This window comes from Dipodomys ordii, unplaced genomic scaffold, assembly GCF_000151885.1.
Source record: "Dipodomys ordii isolate 6190 unplaced genomic scaffold, Dord_2.0 Scaffold19, whole genome shotgun sequence".
NCBI classification, from domain to species: Eukaryota; Metazoa; Chordata; class Mammalia; order Rodentia; family Heteromyidae; genus Dipodomys; species Dipodomys ordii.
In genome coordinates, this window is record NW_012267235.1 from 3,290,352 (window position 1) to 3,313,244 (window position 22,893).

At 38.2% G+C, this 22,893-nt stretch overlaps 1 protein-coding gene across 1 annotated transcript in view; it reads right to left on the minus strand.

The window, feature by feature from the left end:
• Positions 1–22,893, minus strand: part of Med13 (mediator complex subunit 13) — a 101,559-nt gene that overhangs the window by 12,961 nt on the left and 65,705 nt on the right. Inside the window, exons 16-25 of the mRNA XM_013013309.1 lie at positions 17,569–17,730; positions 15,329–15,552; positions 13,256–13,445; positions 11,647–12,103; positions 8,246–8,465; positions 7,539–7,730; positions 7,200–7,423; positions 1,964–2,106; positions 1,221–1,379; positions 928–1,113 (exon numbers count right to left, since the gene is read on the minus strand). Of these exons, the coding sequence (XP_012868763.1) occupies positions 928–1,113; positions 1,221–1,379; positions 1,964–2,106; positions 7,200–7,423; positions 7,539–7,730; positions 8,246–8,465; positions 11,647–12,103; positions 13,256–13,445; positions 15,329–15,552; positions 17,569–17,730 (2,157 nt within the window). The remainder of the gene's footprint in view (positions 1–927; positions 1,114–1,220; positions 1,380–1,963; positions 2,107–7,199; positions 7,424–7,538; positions 7,731–8,245; positions 8,466–11,646; positions 12,104–13,255; positions 13,446–15,328; positions 15,553–17,568; positions 17,731–22,893) is intronic.

A 22,893-nucleotide genomic window follows, 5' to 3' on the forward strand; every position in this document is an offset into this window, starting at 1 on the left:
ATAAAGATATATAAAATAAGCTATAAAGTCTATGTATAGGTAACTCAAAAACACAAACATAAATCTATACAAACGTTTATGATTCATTATATTACTTTCAAAATAAACCATAAATAATTTGCATCATCTGTTCTGAAACTGTAAGGCAGAAGGAAGGTCTATTAATTAACTGGTCCCACATTAACTTGTTGGCATAAATCAACACACAGTTATCTTTTACAATTCGAAGGGCCTAATTTCATTAGACTCAAATCAAAGTATCAGGAAGCTCTCTAGGGGAGAATCTGTTTTCTTTTTCTTAAAAAAAAAATAATAATAGGGGCTGGGAAGGTGGCTCAGTCGTAGAGTGTTTGCCTTGCATGCATGAGGACCTGGGTTCAATTCCTCAGCACCACATTAGCAGAAAAAACTGGAAGTGGAGCTGTGGCTCAAGTGGTAGAGCACTAGCCTTGAGCTGAAGAGCTGAGGGACAGCACCCAGGGCCAGAGTTCAGGCCCACAACTGATGAAAAAAAAAAAAATAGAACTATGTATATACTTTGCATCCCTGTCTCAATGTTCAAAGTCAGGAGCACAGCATCTGATTTAACACGGCCTTTGTCTTTGTGCATGTTCAAACCTCCTTTTGCCTCTCGCTCTTTAGGATACATAGGATTGCATTTAGGGCTCACCTGAATAATCTAGGATAATCTCTCCTCATCAAAACCATAACTGCAAATTTCTGTTTTAATAATACAAGGTAACATTAAAATAGGATGTGGCTACGTTTGTGTGGTAGTTGATACCCACAGCCTCAGCTATTTGGGAGGTTGAGGCCAGAGGACTGACTAAACCCAGGAGAATTTAATGTCACAACGAATACCTGGAAAATAGCAAGACGCACTCTCAAAAACAAAAACAAAAAACTTTTAGGAATAATTTCACCTACCATTGTTGGGATTGAAAGCTAAATCCAAATTTTCAGTGGTATATGTAGCTGAAGCTACTTGTACAGAAGCAGAAGTAGGAAACACAAGTATATGAGTACAAGATGTATCTTGTGGGGTATTTAGTTGAGATGTCTGCATATTTAGAGTAGTACTTCTCCCAAAAACAGAACCAGTTGACACAGAATCTAAAAAGAGACAGCAAAAGACATTTTTAAATGAAGAGTATGTTTTTTTGTAATACTTAAAAAACTACGTAATGAATTAAATCTGATATAAACTAATAATAGCTAACCTGGCATAATAACAAAAGAACCTTGGGGTTCCATTGCTACCAAGCAAGCACTGAGAATGCTGGGAGAGTCTGCAGCAGATATACCACACATTCTACACATGTCTTTGAGCCTTTTACTTAGAGACTGTAAGTTTCGACGACTCAGCAAGCAGCTCCAATCTGTGGATATCAACCGTAAAAAGATTAATAATATTCAAAGTAACAGCACTGTTATTCTGCTGGAGAACTAAGATTAAAATATAAGAAAAATAATCAATGGTTTTAAAATTAGTATATTCCTCAAACAGGAGTCATCATCAAATCAACAATCTTAATGCTGATGCTATTCAACATTCTTTATCCCCAACTTTAGTGAGCACCAAACTGAGTAGAGTTGCTGAACACAAGAAGATTTGAGTAGCAAACAGAAAGGGGGTAAAAATGGAAGACAACAAGAAAACATATTAACTACACTTATACCCCTGAACAGGATGAATAAGAGTTGGAATGAGTAGGTTGGATGAAAACAACAGACAAGAGTAGTGGGTATTAACAACACTTACATAGTTCTTTAAAAACTAAAGACTCACTGATAACCTCTAGCTTTTCACTCCACATACAAAAAAAGCAAGAATTAAAAAATAAGGCCTGGAGTGTGGCTCAGAGGTACAGCATTTGCCCAACATGTAGAAGGCCCTGGTTTCCATCTCTAGTATGATGGGAAAAACAAAATACTAAATCAAATAAATGAAAGGACAATTTACCTTTCAATTCTCCATGGCCTATCCTTCCCAGACGACCAATTACGACTCTCCATGGTAATGAACTCATTTGTACAAGTCCTAAACACCACTCCCAAAGTTTCTGTAGACCAAATCTTCTAGCAGAACCTTTTTTCCGACGAGCTCTATTAAGTGAAACAAAGAAATAGTAAAAATTTACATGGTGACATTTTAAGAGATTTCAAATTGATGAAAACTTGGTTATTTTATTTTATGTACTGGTGTTAGGGCATCATATATGGCCAAGCATGAACTCTCATCATTGAACCGCACATTTACACAAGCCCTCAACAAGAATATACATAAAAACCATATAATGATGAGAGATGAGGAGTAAATTTGATCAAAGTATATTATATGCATATACATAAATATCACAATTAAACCTCTTTGTATGCTAATTTCTGCCTTGAAGAAAATAATCATCCTAGGAGGCTGAGATCTGAGAATCATGGTTCAAAGCCAGTCTGGGCAGGAAAGCCCGTGAGACTTGTACCTTCGATTACTACCCAAAAAAGCCAGAAGTGCTGGGTACCCATGGGTCAAGCCTGTAATCCTAGCTACTCAGGAGGCTAAGATCAGAAGATCATGATTCAAAATCAGCCCAGGCAAGGAAAGTCTGAGACTCTTACCTTCAATTTAAGCATTCCCCATGACCCCCCAAAAGCCAAAAGCATAGCTGTGGCTCAAGTGGTAGAGCACTAGCTTTGAGCAAAAACAAAGACAGGCCCCAGTTTAAGACCCCAGGATGGGTATGAAAAAAAATCATTCATTTAGAATCCAAGTTATAGGGTATTTTTTTTGGAGGAGGGTGATACTAGGATCTGTGCTCAGGGGTGTATATTTGCTAGAAAGGAGCAATACCACTTGAGCCAGACTCCCAGCCAGCTTTTTAGGTTCTTTTTTTTTTTTTTGGTCGGTCATGGGGCCTGAGCTCTGTCCCTCAGCTCTTCAGCTCAAGGCTAGCACTCTACCACTGAGCCACAGTGCCACTTCCGGCTTTTTCTGCTTATGTGGTGCTGAGAAATGGAACCCAGGGCCTCAGGCATGCAAGGCAAGCACTCTACCACTGAACCATCTTCCCAGCCCCCTTAGGTTCTAATATTGGGGCTTTCAAGCTACTGCTCAGCATTGAGCTCATAGTTGATGTTCTGCCACTGCAGTCACACCTCAAGTGTGGCATTTTGCTGTTAATTGGAGATAGAGGCTTTTGGACTTGTTTGCTCAAACTGGCTTCAAATCTCAATTCTAAGATCTCAAACCTGCATGGTAGCTAAGACTATAGGCATGACCCACCAGGGCCCAACTTGCTTAGTTATATAAGGCCCAGCCTGGACGTTCATCCTCCATTTACGCCTCTAGCATAGCTGGATGACACATGTACAACCATGCCCAACTTACTGGTTCAGATAGATTTAACTTTTTCCAAGGCTGGTCTGAAACAATGAGTCTCCCCATATTTGTCTCTAGAGTAGCTATGATAACCAGCATGAAACAACGTAAGAGATTGCAATTTCCTTAATATTTGTTGCCTACACTGGCTTGAACTCCTAGGCTCAAGTGATCATCATGCCTCAGAAGTACATGCCACCACCACATTCAGCTTTAAGTCATTTGTTTGCTTATTTATGCATACATACAAATACATCCATATTATATACTTTAAGCCTTGCAGACCATCAAAATTCTATCACAATTCCAATTCTGCAGCATGAAAATGTACATAGATACTGAGTCTGTGGCTGCACAATATTAGCTAGTTATTTAATACTTACTGCAGTTCAGCATCCTGCCCAATCAGCTCAGATGCAGTACCTCATTTAACTTATTTAATCTTCCAGATATTATAGATAAATAAGCTGTAGTTCAGCTGGCTAAATTAACTTTCCCAAATCATATGACCAGTTTGTAGAAGGGTTGGGATTTGAACTGAGGTCTCTCATTACACCTCTATCCTCTTTTGTTTATTTTTTGTGTAGGTCCTGGGGCTTGAACTCTGGGCCTGGGTACTATTCCTGAGCTTTTGTGCTCAAGGCTAGCACTCTAAGCCGGGCGCTGGTGGCTCACGCCTGTAATTCTAGCTACTCAGGAGGCTGAGATCTGAGGATCGCGGTTCAAAGCCAGCCCGGGCAAGAGAGACCGTGAGACTCCTATCTCCAATAAACCACCAGAAAACCGGAAGTGGCGCTGTAGCTCAAGTGGTAGAGCGCTCACCTTGAGCTGAAGAGCTGAGGGACAGCGCCCAGGCCCAGAGTTCAAGCCCCACGACCGACAAAAAAAAAAAGGCTAGCATTCTACAATTGACATACTCTACAAGTGAGCTCCACTTCTGGCTTTTTTTGGGTAGGTAATTGGAAATAGGAATCCCATGAACTTTCCACCCCTGGCTGGCTTTGAATTGCAATCCTTAGATCTATGCTTCTTGAATAGTTAGGATTACAGGTGTGGGCCACTGGTGCCTACTTTTTAAAAAAATCAAGGTTGTAAATGCCAAGACTAACCATTAATGACTTTGAGTTGAAGCCCTAGTATTACCAAGAATTAAAGTATTAATATTACATCAAGGAGCCAGGCACTGGTGGCTCATACCTATAATCCCAGCTACTTAGGAGGCTGAGATCTGAGGGCCCAGGCAGAGGAGTCCCCATGAGACTCTTATCTCCAATAAACTACTCAAAAAAAGACGGAAGTGGTACAGTGCCTCAAGCGGTAGAATGCCAGCCTGGAGCACAAAGAAGTTCAGGGACAATGCCTAGGCCCAGATTTCAAACCCCAGGACAGGCAAAACAAAACAAAACAAAATGTACATCAAGGAAATAAGAAACAATGTATTAAGGTTTAAAATAGTCAATACATCTTTTTTTTTTTGTCTTTTTGTACTGGAAATTGAAGACCGTTGCACTTGAGGTAAGTACTCATGCCTGTAATCCTAATCAGGAGGCTGAAATCTGAGAATTATGGTTCAAAGCTAGCTCAAACACAAAAGTCTGCATGACTCACATCTCTGATTAACCACCAAAAATGCTAGAAATGGATCTTTGAGCACAAAAGCTCAGGGTCAGTGACCAAGCCCTGAGATCAGGACCCAGGACTGGCCAAATAAAATAAATAAATAAACACAAGACAGGAAGAAGAACACAAAGTGCAATGCCTATGTGCAGCTGATCATATAATATTTATTGAAATGAACTCTAGGGAATGGAAACAAGAAGTTTTCTCTTCATTGCTATTTCTATTTTCTTTTTGTCTTGTTTGTTCATTTATCTATCATGGACAAAGGGTGAACAACTGCAGCAATGGGACTCACTAGACATTATGTTGAAATTAACTATGCAACTTATGTATGGGGACAGGAAGGAAAAACTGGGAGAGAGTGAGGGAAGAATAGTATCATCCAGAAAGAAATGTACTCTTTACCTGACTTATGTAATTGTAAACACTTTGTACATCACCTTTATAATAATGAAAAAATAAAATAAAAAAGAAGCCAGGTACTGATTGTTCATGCCTGTAATACTAGCTACTCAGGAGGCTAAGATCTGATCATGGTTCAAAGCCAGCCTAGATGGGAGAGTCTGAGACTCCTTTTTTTTTTTTTTTTTGGTCGGTCGTGGGCCTGAACTCTGGGCCTGGGCGCTGTCCCTCAGCTCTTCAGCTCAAGGCTAGCGCTCTACCACTTGAGCCACAGCGCCACTTCCGGCTTTTTTTTCTGCTTATATGGTGCTGAGGAATCGAACCCCGGGCCTCATGAATGCAAGGCAAGCACTCTACCACTGAGCCACCTTCCCAGCCTGAGTCTGAGACTCTTATCTCCAATAAATCAATCAGAAACAAAAACAAAAACAAAAAAACTGGGAAGTGGTGTGACTCAAGTGGTAGAGTGCTAGTCTTGAACAAAAAAGCTCCAGGACAGTGGAAATAAGGAGAGGGAGAGAGGGTGAGGGAGAAGTTGAAGGAAAAAAAGAGAGAAACAGAGAGACAAAGAGAAAAAGATACAGGGAAAAAGAAGGAAAGAGCAAGGAAAAAAGAAGATACAAACCTGAAAATTATTTCAGAACTTACTTTTCAGGATCTCTTGAGTAATGTTTACTAGCTTAGTAAAGTTACTAGGAATGTTTACTAAACTGCTAACTCAGAGAAACTTGCCTCTTAGGCCCTAATAGTTACATTCTTCATAATAACTAGTCATGGTACCTCATTACAGCTGAGGAGAATTCTAAGAAGGCTACTATTTTCAGTAGACACTCTAAACAATTAAATATCAAGATTTTTCAGACCCCAAATGGGGTCTAAATTGTAGATGGCACAAGAGAAATGTTTAAATGTTATATAAATGTTTTACTTTATATATATATATATATATATGTTAATAAAATATAATAAACAAAATAGAAATAATATATATAAATTATGTGTGTATATGTATGAGTGTCATTTTTTATTGGTGCTGGTACTGAGCCTTGAATTGGAGGCCTCTAGCTCTTGCTTGGCTATTTTACTCAAGGTTGGCACTAAAACTACTTGGTGCATACCTCTACTTATGACTTTTTGGTGATTTAATGGAAATTTCTGCCTGGTCTGGCTTCTACTTGCAATCTGCAGGTCTCAACCTCCTGGGTAGGCAGAATTACAGGTGTGAGCCACCAGCACCCACTTATATTGGTTTTGTTTTTTGTTTTTTTGATGGTCCAGTCGTGGAGCTTGAACTCTGGGCCTGGGCATTGTCCCTCAGCTCTTCAGCTCAAGGCTAGCTAGTACTCTACCACTTGAGCCACAGCGCCACTTCCAACTTTTTTCTTTTTGCTTATATGGTGCAGGGGAATCAAACCCAGGGCCTCATGCATGCAAGACAAGTGCTCTGTCACTGAGCCACCTCCCCAGCCTTATATTGTTTTTTAACATCAGATCTTTTTAGTTCTATGTTTCAAAACTGTTTATCTAAAATCATTACTTAAAGTTTTATGAGAAATTAAGGATCTTAATCACTTTGTCTGTAAAAGATTATAATTAAAATTATTTTTACTATCTTAAGTATATAACCATTCACTACAAAGATTAAATGTAAACCCACAATACTTAAGTCTAATTCTTAACATATATAAGCTTTCAAACAGTTTTCTACTCATTAAATGTAAACACAATATGCATGATCAAGCACACATACAAATTTTAAATTGAGATGATACAGCTAATCATTTTGGAAATGAAATAAAAGTACCTATTTGGAACATCGATGTTAATGATGCAGGTTTCTAAAAGTTCTCCATATAGATCTGTGCAGGATGCAAGAATCCACCTTTGATCATGTGATAAACAGTAACCTACGAAAAGAACATTGTATTTTTGTCCAGCTTCTCCAAATGTTTCTCCTAGCTCGGTCTGTTTGTCTTTCACTGGAGCCAGAATAAAAGGGGGTGTATAAAGCCGAATACACTCTGGTCTCTGTAAAATAAAAAGGTACCATAGTACTATACAACAAAAAAATTTCACTTAATTTTGTATAAAATCATAAAATGTATAGTCATTCACAAATTCTGGTCATGGAAAATATACTTACATCAGGACTTTTAAGAGCAGTTTCCATGGCTAAACCTGGACCAAAGCCAGTCAATGTTTTCACATTGGTTGATGTCGGAAGTGGTCTCCGACACTGGGTAAAGACCGAAAAAGCTAGAGATTTTAAATGCTGGGTATAGATCTGTCTATCTTCATGCTTCACAGGTTGTAACAGGTACTGACAAGGAACAATCTAAAAGGTATAGGTCAATATTACAAATGTTAAAATTCCAATAGAGAATAAAGGAACTGCAGGTATAATGCTAGCAACACTACTATAAAACTTAAACAAAACCTAGCTTAAATGATTATCTAAAGAATTCTTATAGTTTTCTTATTACATAATTCATTTTTAAAGTCAATTTTACCAATACACACTGAACTAAGTTACCTGAAAAAAAATCCTTAAAAGATTCTATACAACAATTATATTAATTATATAAAATGAAGAAATCACTTATTAGGGTTAAATTTCTTCTACTTTTACTTGCAATCTGTCTTTCAGACTTAGAACTCCAGGTTATACAAGTCTAGGCTGTATTATTCTAATTAGACTCATAAATTATAACGGGTTAAATTCTCTTTCATAAGCTCTTAAGATTTTTATTGTACTGTCACTTAAAGTAAAATTAATAGAATTTGGCTTTTAGAAAATCAATTTAAACACATAAAAGTAGTAGCAACAACTTCTGAACATAAAATTCTTACCTGTGCAGAAACAGTACTCTTGATATGAGGAGGAAGAGTCTGGACCATTTCCAGAAAGCATCGAAGTAGCCCCAATGTCCATACATTAGAAGAGTTAGTGCTTTCATCTTTATTTTCATATGTAAAAGGATCAATTATATAAACAACAATTGCAGGTGGATAGGTAATTGCATGTGAATCACCATCTGTAGGGATTCCCACTTTATCACGATCCATTGTGCTGAAGTTTAAGGTAGAAATAAGTGAGAGTTGTATTATATATTGATTGGGGAACATAAAAGCATTTTCTTAACACATCACTTCCCTTTCTCAGGTAGGAAAGATCAGAGGTCCTCTCTAAATATCGAGGATTAATTCTTCCACATCAGAGAGAACCGTAATTTTTGTATGTGCCATTTCATACCACATAAGCCCTTTAGTAAGTCTTGCTTTGAGGTGCTGGTTTCACGCCTGTAATCCTAGTTACTCAGAAGGCTGACAATCTGAGGATCATAGTTCAAAGTCAGCCAGGGCAAGAAAGTCTGTGAGACTCTGATCCCCTATTAACCACACACAAAAAGCTGGAAGTAAAGCTGTGGCTCAGGTGGTAGAGCACTAGTATTGAGCAGAAGAGCTCAGGGACAGCAGCTAAGCCCTGAGTTCAAGCCCCATGACTGACCAAAAAAAAATTTTTTTTCTTAAAAAAAAAATAAGCAGGGATCGGAGGTGTGACTCATGTGGTAGAGTGCCAGCCAAGTACCAAGTTCCAGTCCCAGTCTTGGAAAAGAGAAAGACAGAAAGAAAGACAGAAGAAAGAAAGAAAGAAAGAAAGAAAGAAAGAAAGAAAGAAAGAAAGAAAGAAAGAAAGAAAGAAAGAAAGAAGGAAAGAAAGAAAGACAAAAGAAAGAAAAAAGATAGAAGAAAGAAAGGAAGGAAAGAAAGGAGAGAGAAAGAGAGAGGGGGGAGGGAAGGAGGGAAGGAGGGAGGGAAGGAAGGAAGGAAGGAAAAGAGAGAGGGGGAACAGGCTGGGAAGGTGGCTCACTGTGGGTAGAGCGCTTGCCTTGCATGCTCAAGGCCCTGGGTTCGATTGCTCAGCACCACATAAGCAAAAAGACAAAAGCCGGAAAGTGGCACTGTGGCTCAAGTGGTAGACCACTAGCCTTGAGCTGAAGAGCTGAGGGACAACGCCCAGGCCCAGAGTTCAGGCCCCACGACCGGACCCAAAAAAAAAAAAGAGAAAGAAAGAAAGAAAGAAAGAGAAAGAAAGAAAAAGAAAGAGAAGAAAAGGAAGAAAGAAAGGTGAGGGAGGGAGAGAGGGAGGGAGGGAGGGAGGGAAGGAAGGAAGGAAGGAAAAGAGAGAGGGGGAACAGGCTGGGAAGGTGGCTCACTGTGGGTAGAGCGCTTGCCTTGCATGCACCACATAAGCAAAAAGAAAAAAGCCAGAAGTGGTGCTGTGGCTCAAGTGGTAGAGCACTAGCCTTGAGCTGAAGAGCTGAGGAACAGCGCCCAGGCCCAGAGTTCAGGCCCCACAACCAGACCCAAAAAGTAAGAAAAAAAAAAAGAGAAAAAAAACCATGTAAGTCAAAATTATAGATTATCAGAAATCAAAAATAATTTATTAATACTTATTTTTCTCCTTTATTAACACTTAGGGGCCAGGTATCAGTGGCTTATTCCTGTAATTCTAGCTACTCAGGAAGCTGAGATCTGAGGATCTCAGGTTTGAAGCCAGCATGGTGGGAAAGTTGATGAGATGCCAGCCTCCAATTTAACTACCAAAAAAAGCCAGAAATGGAGCTGTGGCTCAAGCAGTAGATTGCTAGACTTGAAAAACAACAACAACAAACAAACAAAAAACAAAAATGAACCACACACAAAGCCCTGAGTTCAAGCCCTCAAGCCCCATTCGACTTCCTAACTTCAATGGTGAACAAGCTTCATTCTTTGATGGGCAATTTTATTTTTCATTTTTTTTTTTTTGGTCAGTCCTGGGGCTTTAACTCTGGGCCTAGGTGCTCAAGGCTAGCGCTCTACCACTTGAACCATAGCGCCACTGCTGGCTTTTTCTTAAACATCAAACCTATTTAGGTAGTTAAGATCAAAAGACCAATACGGAAAACAATTTTTTACTCATGTTTCCAATGTATCTTTCCAACTGCATCCTGAGTAGCTGACATATATAATGTATCAGACTAGTGTAACCTTTATATCAAAAGGAAACTCTCCCAATACTTATGATGAAAGGAATGAGAGCAATCATCATCACTGATATTACAAATAACCTAGAAAGCACTATCTGAAACACTTCATATTGTATGCTATCTACAATTTTGCAGGGATGGCTACTTGCTCAGAAAGTAACAACTTCTTCCAAATCACAAAGGCAGTAAATGACAGAACTAAAATTTAACTCTTGTTAAATATCTAAAGGCTTTGAATCAACTGACTCAATAGGGATCTCTCAATTGTTAAGAGTAACTTGAATAGGCAAATCAACTTAACTGTTAGGCCACACACATAACAGACTCAAACACAATATGAGTATTTAGACCAAAATTTTTTTTTGAAATCTTAACTAGCCTACTCTAAGATTTTACAATAAAGACTTTACAAAACTCCTAATTATTATTTTATATCCAAAACATTCAACATTATAAAAACTAAATCTAAGGATGAGATAAAAAAAAGCACTTCTTACTGGACACTTATGGCTCATGCCTGTAAACCTAGCTACTCAGGAGACTGAGATCTGAGGATCATGGTTCAAAGCCAGCCCAGCAGGAAAGTCCATGAGACTCTTATCTCCAATAAACCACCAGCAAACAGGAAATAGCACAGAAAAAACGAGAAGTGGTGCTGTGGCTCAAATGGTAGAGTGGCAGCTTTGAGCTGAAGAGCTGAGGGACAGTGCCCAGCCCCAGAGTTCAAGACCCAGGAATTAAAAAAAAAAAGCGCACTTCCGGTTCACTTATGACTATCTCATTGGGGGGGGGGGGGAAGGGGGACATCATAGTTTTCATATTCTCACAAACAGCTGTTCATTTTTTTATCAAGTTTTTTGGAACTAGGAATTGGCCTAAGTACACACTCCACATCATTGAGCTACCCTACAGCTCAAAGAGGTAAAGATCTTTTTTATTTTTGCTGTACAGGAGATTAGATTTAGGGCCTTAAGCTCTCTACTCAAGAATCATTATTTTTTGTTGTTGTTGTTGCCAGTCCTGGGGCTGATCTCAGGGCACATTGTCTCTGAGCTTCTTTTGTTTAAGGCTATCACTCTACCACTTGAGCCACAGCACCACTTCTCATTTTTCCTATTTATGTGATACTGAGGAATTGAACCCAGGGCTTCATGCATACTAGACAAGCGCTGTACCACTAAGCCACATTCCCAGGCCAAAGATCAGTATTGTTAAAGGTACCTTTCAGACACATCAGGATGTGGCTGAGTGGGAAGTGATGATGACTCTCCTGCAATTCCAGTTGTCTGTAAAGCTGATGATGGTTGACCTCCTAGTTGGCCACTCTGAACTGTACTTGCTTGTGCAGACATGGGTCCTGTACCACTACTGTTCATACTGCCAAAGGGTGGAAATGAAGGTAATTTATTTGATGATACTCCACTATTCAAGCTGGAAGATGATGAAGATGAAGTGGTAGTCAAAGTCGAATTAGCTGTGGTAAGTGAAGTAGATATGGCAACACCTGAAGTCATTGTCATAGTGCTGCTTGCTGAAGATGCTAAGGTGGCAGATGGAGTATTAGCATTTCCAGTATTTGCCATCTGAGGTGGAGTAATCAAAGACTGATTCGTAGGGGCAACTAAATTTGGCTGGGAAAGCAGAGAGCTGTCCAGTGGCTGGGAAGCAAGATACGGACCTAAAGAATAAAAACAGGATACTCAATTCTTTATTTCACTGTTCCTTTTTAAAAATTCCATCATTTAAATGAAAAATTAGCTAATATTTTCTTGATATTCTCTTTGAAATAGTTTACTAACAGTGCAGCACAAATTTTATATTTTTTTGTAGAAACTAAATAAATAAATTTAAATGGAACGCAAAGATAAACTGAGCACTTTTACAGAAATTACAGAAAGATAATGGAAGTAGAATGAAGTTCTACTTCCTAGGCACAATTAAATGAAAAAACAGTATCTTAACAAATTTTCATCAAACCACTGAAAGTGCTTCTAAATCACAAATTGAAGAAATATTGTCTACACTGATAGCTAATTAAAATATACAATGAAAGAATGTTATGAGGCTCAAATCACAGACATGTCTAATGAGATTCAATAGTTTGGTACTGGATATCTTTGGGTTAAGTCTAAAGGAAGTTCTAATCATATGCTCTACCTGCTAAGCTATCTCCAACATCAATGATCAGTATTTTTAAAAGTACCTTTCAGATACATCACGATATTTAATTAACAAGTATTAACAAAAAAACTCCGTATCTTAAATAGCTGTTATTTTTTCATCTATAGCAAAGAACTATTATGGAGTGTGGTAGAGGTTAACTACAAATTATTTTATCTCTAAATTATTAACACATAGCAAATCTTAACACAAACAAGACATCATATCTACAAAAAAAACCAACAGAAAATAGTTCAGAACTCACAATGTCCATCTAATGGAATCCTTACACCAGCAACCAAAAGACATTTCTTAATGTTTTACTTTATAGCACAAAGGCAGAAAGAGACAATGTGTAAATAAATGGTCAAGGCTTAAGATTTTTTTTTTGGGGGGGGGGTGGTGGTCCGGTCGTGGGGCCTGGACTCTGGGCCTGGGCGCTGTCCCTTAGCTCTTCAGCTCAAGGCTAGCACTCTACCACTAGAGCCACAGCGCCACTTCCAGCTTTTTTCTTTTTGCTTATGTGGTGCTGAGAAATTGAACCCAGGACCTCAGGCATGCAAGGCAAGTGCTCTACCACTGAGCCACCTTCCCAGCCCATATTCCAGTAAGATTTAATTTACAAAAACACACTGCTAAAACCTTTTATAAAAGTAAATAAAAAAAATACCTAGATCAAATAGGCAGACTTGTGCATAAAGCTTGAGTTTAGAAAAAGCTTCATGGTCACCATCAGCTGCCTGAGAAAACCATTCTGCTACCAACTTTTCTGATAGTTTCTTTGATGCAGTAGATCCCACTCTCATAATTCCATCTGTCAACAGTCGAGAAATAGGTCTATGCAGACCTAATCGACAAGACTAGAAATATATAAAGTAGAATTAGCAAATTTATTACAATATCTAGATCATGAAAGTTAAATTACATAAGCTATTTAAAATAAGTTAATATGAAGGGTGAAGAACAGAATCATAGACCATTTTTCCTTTAAAAACTTGCTGGGATGACAGTTGCATATCACTGCACCATTATTTTTTTCTCATAGTGGAGATAATAATCAAGTACCACTATATCCTACCATTGGCTGAGATGGAATCTTGATTTTTTTCATTTTTGCTTGAGCTAACCTTGAACCACAAATCCTAGTCTTCCAAACAGCTAGGATTATAGCTTTGAACCACTATGCCTGACTCAAAGCCTTTAATAAGCTGGATGCAGTGGCTAGTGTCTATACTATGATAAGGAAGACTGAAGTTTGAGGTCAGTCTGGTAAAAAGTTACCAAGATCCTCACCTCAACCAATACAAGGGTGCTCACACATGTCCTCCTTAGCTATGCAGGGAATGTAAATGGGAAGATCACAGTGAGACTGTCTATGCAGTAAATGTGAGATCCTATGCCACAAAATAACTTAAAAGGGGGTGAGGAACAGTTCAAGTGGAAGAGTACCTGACAAGCTGAAGGTCCTAAATCGAACTCCAGTACTATTTAACAAAAAAAAAAAGCCTAACATTGGCCATGTTAGCCTCAAACTTAACATTTCTCTAGCCTCCATCTCCTGAGTAGCTGAGATTACCTATGTTTACTACCACACCTGGTTTGTTTACTCATTCATTGAGTCATTTGGCACCAGAAGAGAAACTTGAATGTGCTCTCTTGCTTTTTGTTCCCCTCACAATTGGTGTTCTACCACTTGAGCTAGGCCTACACTTCGAGCTTTTTGCTGGTTAATTGGAAATAAGGGTCTCTCAGATTTGTCTGCCTGGACTGGCTTTGAACTGTTAGCATAAGATATCAGCCTCCTAAGTAGCTAGGATTATAATCTGGTTAATGCTTTTTTTTTTTTTTTGGTTGGTCATGGGGCTTGAACTCTGGGCCTGGGCGCTGTCCCTCAGCTCTTCACCTCAAAGCAAGTATTCTACCACTTGAGCCACAGTGCCACTTCCGGCTTTTCCTGCTTATGTGGTGCTGTGGAATTGAAACCAGGGCCTCATGCATACAAGGCAAGCACTCTACCACTAAGTCACCTTTCCAGCCCCCCTCCCTTTTTTTTTTAAATTGCTGATCCTGGGGCTTGAACTCAGGGCCTCAGCACTACCTCTAAGCTTTTCTACTCAAGGCTGGTCCTCTAACCACTTGAGCCACAGCTCCATTTCCAACTGTTTGGTGGTTAACTGGAGATAAGAGCTTCATGGACTTTATTACCTAGGCTGGCTTCAAACTATGATCCTTATGTCTCAACCTCTTCATTAACTAGGATTACAAGTGTGAACTACCAGACCTTAGCTTTAAAGGTTACTTTTATTTTTAAGACAATGTCTCACTATATATAGCTAAGTTTAGCCTGATATTCACAGTATGGCTCAGGCTAGCCTCAAATTCAAGATCCTTCTGCTTCAGCTACCCACATGGTAGGATTACAGGCATGTCCAGCACGGAAAAGGGTATTTTATAAATGAGATACATACACACACATACACATACACACACTGCCTTCATTATCCTCTCCCCGCCCCCCCTCCACCTCCTGCCCAATAGTATTTTCCACTATAACCCATGGCATAAACATCTAGCAAAGACACTGACTCAAGCTTGGCAGAATGTACTTGGCTAGTAAGAGAATTAAAAATCTATTCTCTAAACCATTATCACATGTCTCAACCATCTGAACTTCCAATATATTCCATACATATATAAATTATAAAGTCATTTTAAAATGTCATTTCTTTTAAAAAACACCTACCTCATATATTGCCGTAAGATCTCTAAAAAAGCTTTTGGCTCCATTTAACAAAGCTTCATTCTCTGGACATAGTACAACATAAGCTATATCTCTTTGAGATCCATAAGGTTCCAGCATAAGTCTCTCCCAATGAGGGAGAGCAAATGGAGAAAGCACCAGAAAATCATAATCATAACCCAACAAAAATGTGGGGATAGGCAGTGGTTCCGGAGATTCATCAGTTCCTAATTAAGAAAGATATATTAAAACAAAATTTAAAAACAAAAACATGTCAAACGTTGAAGAAATTGTTATTAGTGAAAAAACTTTACTAAAGATACAAATATTTAAAGTGTAATATTGAAAGCAAGTTTTTCTAGAAAATTCCTAAACAATTTTTACAAAACTTATTTGGAAGTGAAAACTTAATTTGAATGGAAGAAAACACAGGAGGTTTTTCTTTTTAAAAATAAATTTGGACTAGAGAAAGTCTTTCTAATCATAAATAGAACCTATGAACTAAAAATTATTCTGATTGAACTGGGAAGGCTGAGACACAAGGATCAAGGTTCTGGGCTAGCCCAAGCACACAAATTCAAGAGACTCTCCAATTAGCCAGCAAAAAACCACTAGCCTTGAATGAAAAAGCCAATTGAAAGCACAAGACTCTAAGTTCCAGCTCTAGTACTGGCTGAAAACAAATAATAAATAAAAACTGACTATAAATTTTTTGGGATGAAAAATTACAGTTAATGAGCAAAGTTGAATGATTAACACCAAATTTGAAAATAAAATAGCAACAAATATGACAAATGACCATTCCATTTTATCACCAAAAAGGGAGTTACAAATCTGAGAAAAGTCAATAAACTCTACTGTATTGGAGTAAAAAATTACTGTACGTAAAAAGTAGCTAAAAGGGTATAGATGCTCACTTAAGTGTTCTTACCAAAATATACAAAAGAAAATGACTAACAGCTGTACAGAAAAATGGATAAAGGACACAAACAAAAATTACAAAGGTAGAAATAAAACCCTTCCACTTATACAAGTATAATTTAAAATTAATAACAGCAAACTATAACACTGTATATTAGGGACTCAAAGCTCTTTGCAAATATTAATTCATACATATATTAACTCATCTAATCCTCACAAAAACCACAGAAGGCAGATTAACTATTATTATAGATAAGAAAGCAGGAATACAAAGCTAAATAATTTGCCCAATATCATAAAAGTCACAGAGGAGCAAGTATTTGCAGCAGCACCCAGAAATCTATCCTCACAGTCTGTACCATTTCCATTTTCAAGTACCTATTCAGCACTAGAAAGAAGGTACTTTGACTGGTGGAGTTGGACACTGTAGAGCATATATATATATCTTTAAATATACACAATATATATTTCCTCCCTATAACTTGAGCCGCTCCACAGAGCTGCTCCACAGTCCCCTATTTGTTTTTTTTTAATTAAGAAGACCTTGGGGGTATTTTAGCACTACCTTCATAACTCCCCAATAAAACAGGACCGAAGTAGTTTGGGATTTTAAAGAGATATCAGAATTATAACTTTTTTTGTGATTAAGTGATTACATAATTTCCCAAATTTCACAGTATTGTGGAATAATGATGCTCATTTAAAGTCACAAGCTCATTCTAACTTTCCTGGAGCAAATTGTCCATCATGGTCTATAACATATAATGGTGTACACATATATACCATACATGTGATCAGCAGCATGGGATTATTTAGTAGTGGTTCAACCAGATGAGTAGAAGTTCTTTGTTTCTTAAGTCCTGTTAATTTTGTCGTATCACTTAACATTTTGGATTTAACATCCACTTATCAGGGAGACCATGTACCGTTTGTCTCTTTGCTCTTGGCTTACCTCGCTCAACATGATTTCTTCCAGCTCCATCCATTTCCCTGCAAATGCCATTATTTTATCATTTCTAATGGCTGCATAATATTCCATTGTGTATAGATACCACAAGAATTATAACTTTTACTTCACATAAAAAAACTTCACTGGAAAGTTGAATAAGTAAAAACAGATCTAAGTAAAGATGTTCTTACTGAAGGCAGATTAGAGAACCAAGAAAACTTAATGTTGGACATATTGAAAGGGCAGAATTGGAAGAAATAGACAACAGTGAACTTAAGTATATGCCTTGAAAATATTTAAGGAAGGCTAATGTGCTTATTTTAGTTGGGAATAGATGTGATGTCTGATATAAAATCACCCATAAATCACTTACCGTAAGAGCCTCGGCCAGCCATTTTGTGAAATTGTTGCCAGGTAAGAGGACCTTGGACCCCCCAAGGTCTTACTGTTCTTTTCTTCTGAATAGCATCCTGAAGAACTGGCTGAAGTGAGAGGAGCATTCGAAGTATATCCTGTGAACACTGCATACTCACATCTACAAGCATTAAAAAGACCAAAAAAAAAAAAGTAATAATTTCTATTGTTAACAGATTTTTAAGCTAGGAAATATAGCTATAAGTTTATTTTTTGCCAGACAGCGATGGCTCATGCCTGTAATCCTAGCTACTTAGAAGGTAGAGATCTGAGGATCATGGTTCAAAGCCAGTGTGGGCAGGAAAGTCCATGAGACTCTTACCTTCAATAAACCACCAGAAAACCAGAAGTGGTGCTGTGGCTCAAAGTGGTAGAGTGCTAGCCTTAAGGAACAGTGTCCAGGCCATGAATTCAGCTCCCCGATCAACAATAACAACAAAAGTTTAGTTTTGAGCGGGGCAACAGTGGCTCATGCCTATAATTGTAGGTACTCAGGAGACTGAGATCTGATGATCGCACTTTGAAGCCAGCCCAGGCAGGAAAGTATCAGAAAAGGCTGGATGGAAGTGGGGCTGTAGCACAAATGGTAGAGCACTAAGCCTTGAGCAGAAAACTCAGAGACAGTGTCTAGGCCCTGAGTTCAAGCCCCATGACTGAACCAAAAAACAAAAAATTCAATGGTATAATATATAATTAGAATATATAAAAGACATATTAAAATATAAAAATATATTTCCTTAAGATATCATCAATTAACCAATTTATAAATTAATCAAATCTTACTGTTGCACTTATTTTGATTGTCTATTATTAGGTGGTTTTTTGTTGTTGTTGTTTTTTGCCAGTTCTGGGACTTGAACTAAGGGCTTGGGCGCTATCCCTGAACCTATTTGTGCTCAAGGCTAACACTCTACCATCTGAGCCATAGTACCACTTCCAGCCTTTTCTAAGTAGTTGATTGGAAATAAGAGTCTCTCAGACTTCCCTGCCCAGTCTGGCTTTAAACCATGATCTTCAGATCTCAGCCTCTTGAGTAGTTAGGATTACAGGGATGAGCCATTGGATGTTTTTGTTTTGTTTTGTTTGTCTGTTTTTAATTTGTGTTGCTACAAGGGATTCAACTTAGGGCCCTGAAATTTCTCTTGTTTTGTTTTTGTTTTTTTTTCCAAAGCTAGCACTCTACTGTTTAAGCCATGCCTGCAGTGGGGTATTTGTTGTTAAGTGAAGATGGAAATCTCATAGACATTTCCTCCCTGGCTGCTTCAAAGTGCAATCCTCCAGGTCTTAGCATCCTGGGTAGTTAGGATTACAGGCGTGAGCCACTATTACTTGACTACCTACAGGTATTTTAGCAGAAAAAAAATTCTGTCTCCTGTTTACATAGTTTACAAATCATGTGCCTTAATTACCAATTATCTGGGGAAAGGGTTATATAAGACTAGCCAAGATGAGAAACTTAGTAACACTGTAATAATTCTGAAATATATTTCTGAAATAAATATTCATCAGTGGCAGAGTACTTCCCTAGAATTCACAAAGCATTGGATTCAATCTCCAAAACCAACCCCCCCACCAGACAACTGTGAAATATAAAACTTGAATAGTAACTGATAAACTTAATAATCAAATGCATTTTTGATCAATTCTCAAAACACGTCTGTAAGGTGATCTTGGTAACATTAAATGGCTGAAAGATATCACTAAATGACATGGATATCATTCATATGACTTCCAGATGGTTCAGATGCAGCATATCAGTCTGTGCACATTATTACAGTCAATCACTTAATATTATTACCACTGCCTAAAGTTTATCAATGCTGGTTTTAATTTCCTGCTAGTTTTGTTACCAAATTAGTATACAGAAACAAGTAATTTAATACAAATACAGTGTGTTAATAACAATTTTGCTTGTTATTGTAATGTAACACTAACCATTACAAGTGATAACAGCTATCTGACATTGCTTAATAACTAATGCATTGGTAAATAAAAAGATTAAAAACTGAAAATACTTTATACAATTAGAAATATTTATATATTCACATATAAATATTTATTCTACGTAAGAATTCACATGATATCAAAAAGCTATGACAGTCTACAGCTATTTATTATACTCACATTAGAACATTTTGGGAATATATACATGGGGGCTGGGAAGGTGGCTCAGTCGTAGAGTGCTTGCTTTGCATGCATGAGGCCCTGGTTTTGATTCCTCAGCACCACATAAGCAGAAAAAGCCAGAAGTGGTGCTTTGGCTCAAGTGGTATAGCGCTAGCCTTGTGGTGAAGAGCTGAGGGGCAGCACCCAGGCCTAGAGTTCAGGCCCCACGACTGACCAAACAAAACCAACCAACCAACCAAATATATATGTTGTCCTCACTCTAAAAAATTTTTACCTGATGAAGCACAGGAATTTGCATTTTGATTCTAATTAAGTGTGATTCTTTTTTTGGGGGGGGGGGGGAGGAGTATGAGGAGGTAATAGAGGCTTGAACTCAGGGCTTGGGGCTTACTCACTGGCCATTTTACCACTTTTTCTTTCAGTTGTGCTGGTCCTGGGGCTTGAACTCAGGGGCCTGGGTGCTATCTCTGAGTTTTTTTGTTCCAAGCTCCACGTCTGGCTTTTTAGCTGTTAATTGGAGGTAAGAGTTTCATTGACTTTCCTGCACAAGCTGACCTTGAACATTGATAATTAGGTCTCAGCCTTCTAAGAAGTACAATGAAGGCATGAACCAACAGGTACTTGGTGATTTATCACTTTTATCATGACTCCAATCTTGTTTTTTTAGGAAATGGGATCTAGGGAACTTTCCTGTCCAGAATGGCCTCAAACTACCAGCCTCAAGATCTTAGCCTTCTCAGTACTTAGAATTACAGGCATGAGCCATCAGAGTTTAATAATCTCATTCTTTAAAAATAAATTTCAGTGAGGACCCACTATAAAGATTATGCTTGTTACTGAGAACATTATGTAAACAAATTCTTACTTATGTCATCAGGGACCTAATAATATCATGGAAGGAAGACTAACATGAAAAAAGTATAATTGCAGGAACAACATGCTGAGGAAAAAAAGACTTCATCAAATTAGAAATTAAGCTTCGAAGAATGCAACAAGAAAAGTAAAAGGATGGAACATTGCTTGAATGATAGAGTGAAAGTCTTGAGCAAAGAAGCCAAGTCAGAGCAAGAGATGCCAAGTTTAAGCTCCAGAATCAGCAAAAAAGGAAAAAGAAAAAAAAGGTAAAATACTTGCTGATTATATGTGTTGTAAGGGTCACTGATCCAAAGTATATAAAGAACCGTGATAACTCAGTAATAGAAGACAAAATAACCTAAAACAAAACACCTTTTTATTTATTTATTTTTTTGGTGCCAGTCCTGAGGCTTGAAATCAGAGCCTGGGTACTGTCTCTGAGCTTCTTTTGCTCAAGGCTAGCCCTCTACCACCTGAGCCATAGAGCCACTTCCGTCTTTTTCCATTTACGTGGTATTGAGGAATTGAACCCAGGACTTCATGTATGCTGGGCACGCACTCTACACTAAACCACATTCCCAGCCCCCAAACACCCTAACTTTAAAAACAGACAAAGCCAAGTATTATGGTATACATCTATAATACCAATACTTGGAAAGGTCAGATAAAACAATTCTATATTTGAGACCCTACCCTATTACTACCCCCAAAAGAAAACAAATAAAATAAAAAACAGGCAAAGGATCTAAAACTGTATTTCTCCGAAACAGATATAAAAAATGGGCATTAAATATAAAAAGATATACACCATCATTTTTCATTAAGGAAATACAAAACTAAACCAGAATAAGATACCCCTTCATATCCACTATCATTACTGTAATAAAAAAGATGGACTATTTGGGCACTGGTGTCTCATATTTGTAGTCTTCGCTATTCAGGAAGCTGAGATCTGAGATTCATGGTTCAAATCCAGCCCAGGCAGGTAAATCCATGAGACACCTATCTATAAATAACTACCAAAAAAACAGAAGTAGAGGTGTCGATCAAGTAGTAGAGCACTAGCCTTAAGCAAAAAAGCTCAAAGACAATGTTCAGGCCCTAAGTTCAAGCCCCATGACAAAAGGGGGAAAAAAAAGGATTCAGTGGTATGAGTTCATATGGATTCAGAACACATAGGTTTCTCAAATATTACTGGTTAGAATGTAAGAGAGCAAGACCTTTGGAAAAGTCTGTCAGTCCCTAAAATATTAAACAGACTTTTATAACCCAAGTAATCTATGTAAGAGCAATTAAAATACATATTTATATGAAACTTTTACCCAAATGTTAATAGTATCATTTATAATAGCCAAGAAATATAAACAATCCAATGTCCATCAATATGATGAACTGATTTAAAAAAAATATACCATAGCTGGGCACTGGTGGCTCATGCCTATAATCCTAGCTACTCAGGAGGCTGAGATCTGAGGATCGCAGTTCAAAGCCAGCCCAGACAGGAAAGACCGTGAGACTCCTATCTCCAATAAACCACAAGAAAACCGGAAGTGGCGCTGTAACTCAAGTGGTAGAGCACTTGCCTTGAGCTGAAGAGCTGAGGGACAGCGCCCAAGCCCAGAGTTCAAGCCCCATGACCCACAAAAAAAATAAAATAAAACATACACCATAACTGGGCTGGGGACACAGCTCAAGTAGTACAGACATTGCCTAGCAAGTTTGAAGCCTGGAATTAACTCTAGGAGAAAGAGAAAGAAAAAGAGAGAGAAAGAGAAAGAAAGAAAGGAAAAGAAAGAAAGAAAGGAAGGAAGGAAGGAAGGAAGGAAGGAAGGAAGGAAGGAAGGAAGGAAGGAAGGAAGGAAGGAAGGAAGGAAGGAAGAAAGAAAGAAAGAAAGAAAAGAAAGAAGGAAAGAAAGAAAGGGGAAAAAGGGAGCGAGGCAAAATACTATTATGTATAGAATGGAATACTGTTCAGCAATAAAGTACTAAATATAGTGTATATGAACCTTTTAAACATTAAGTGAAAAAGGTCTGTCACAAAGGACCACATATAATTCTATTTGTAAGAAATGTCTAAACAAGGAAAATCTATTAAGATAGAATCTAGAAGACTAATGGTAGGTAACCTACAGCTGAGAGAAAGCAGTGGAAGGGTACAAGTCGTTATGTCGAAAAATGAACTTTACAACTTTGGTGGGGAGAGGGGCGGGGGGGGGGGGGGGGGGGGGGGGGGGGGGGGGGGGGGGGGGGGGAGGGGGGGGGGGGGGAGGATGGGAAGGGATGGGAAGGGGAAACAAAGCAG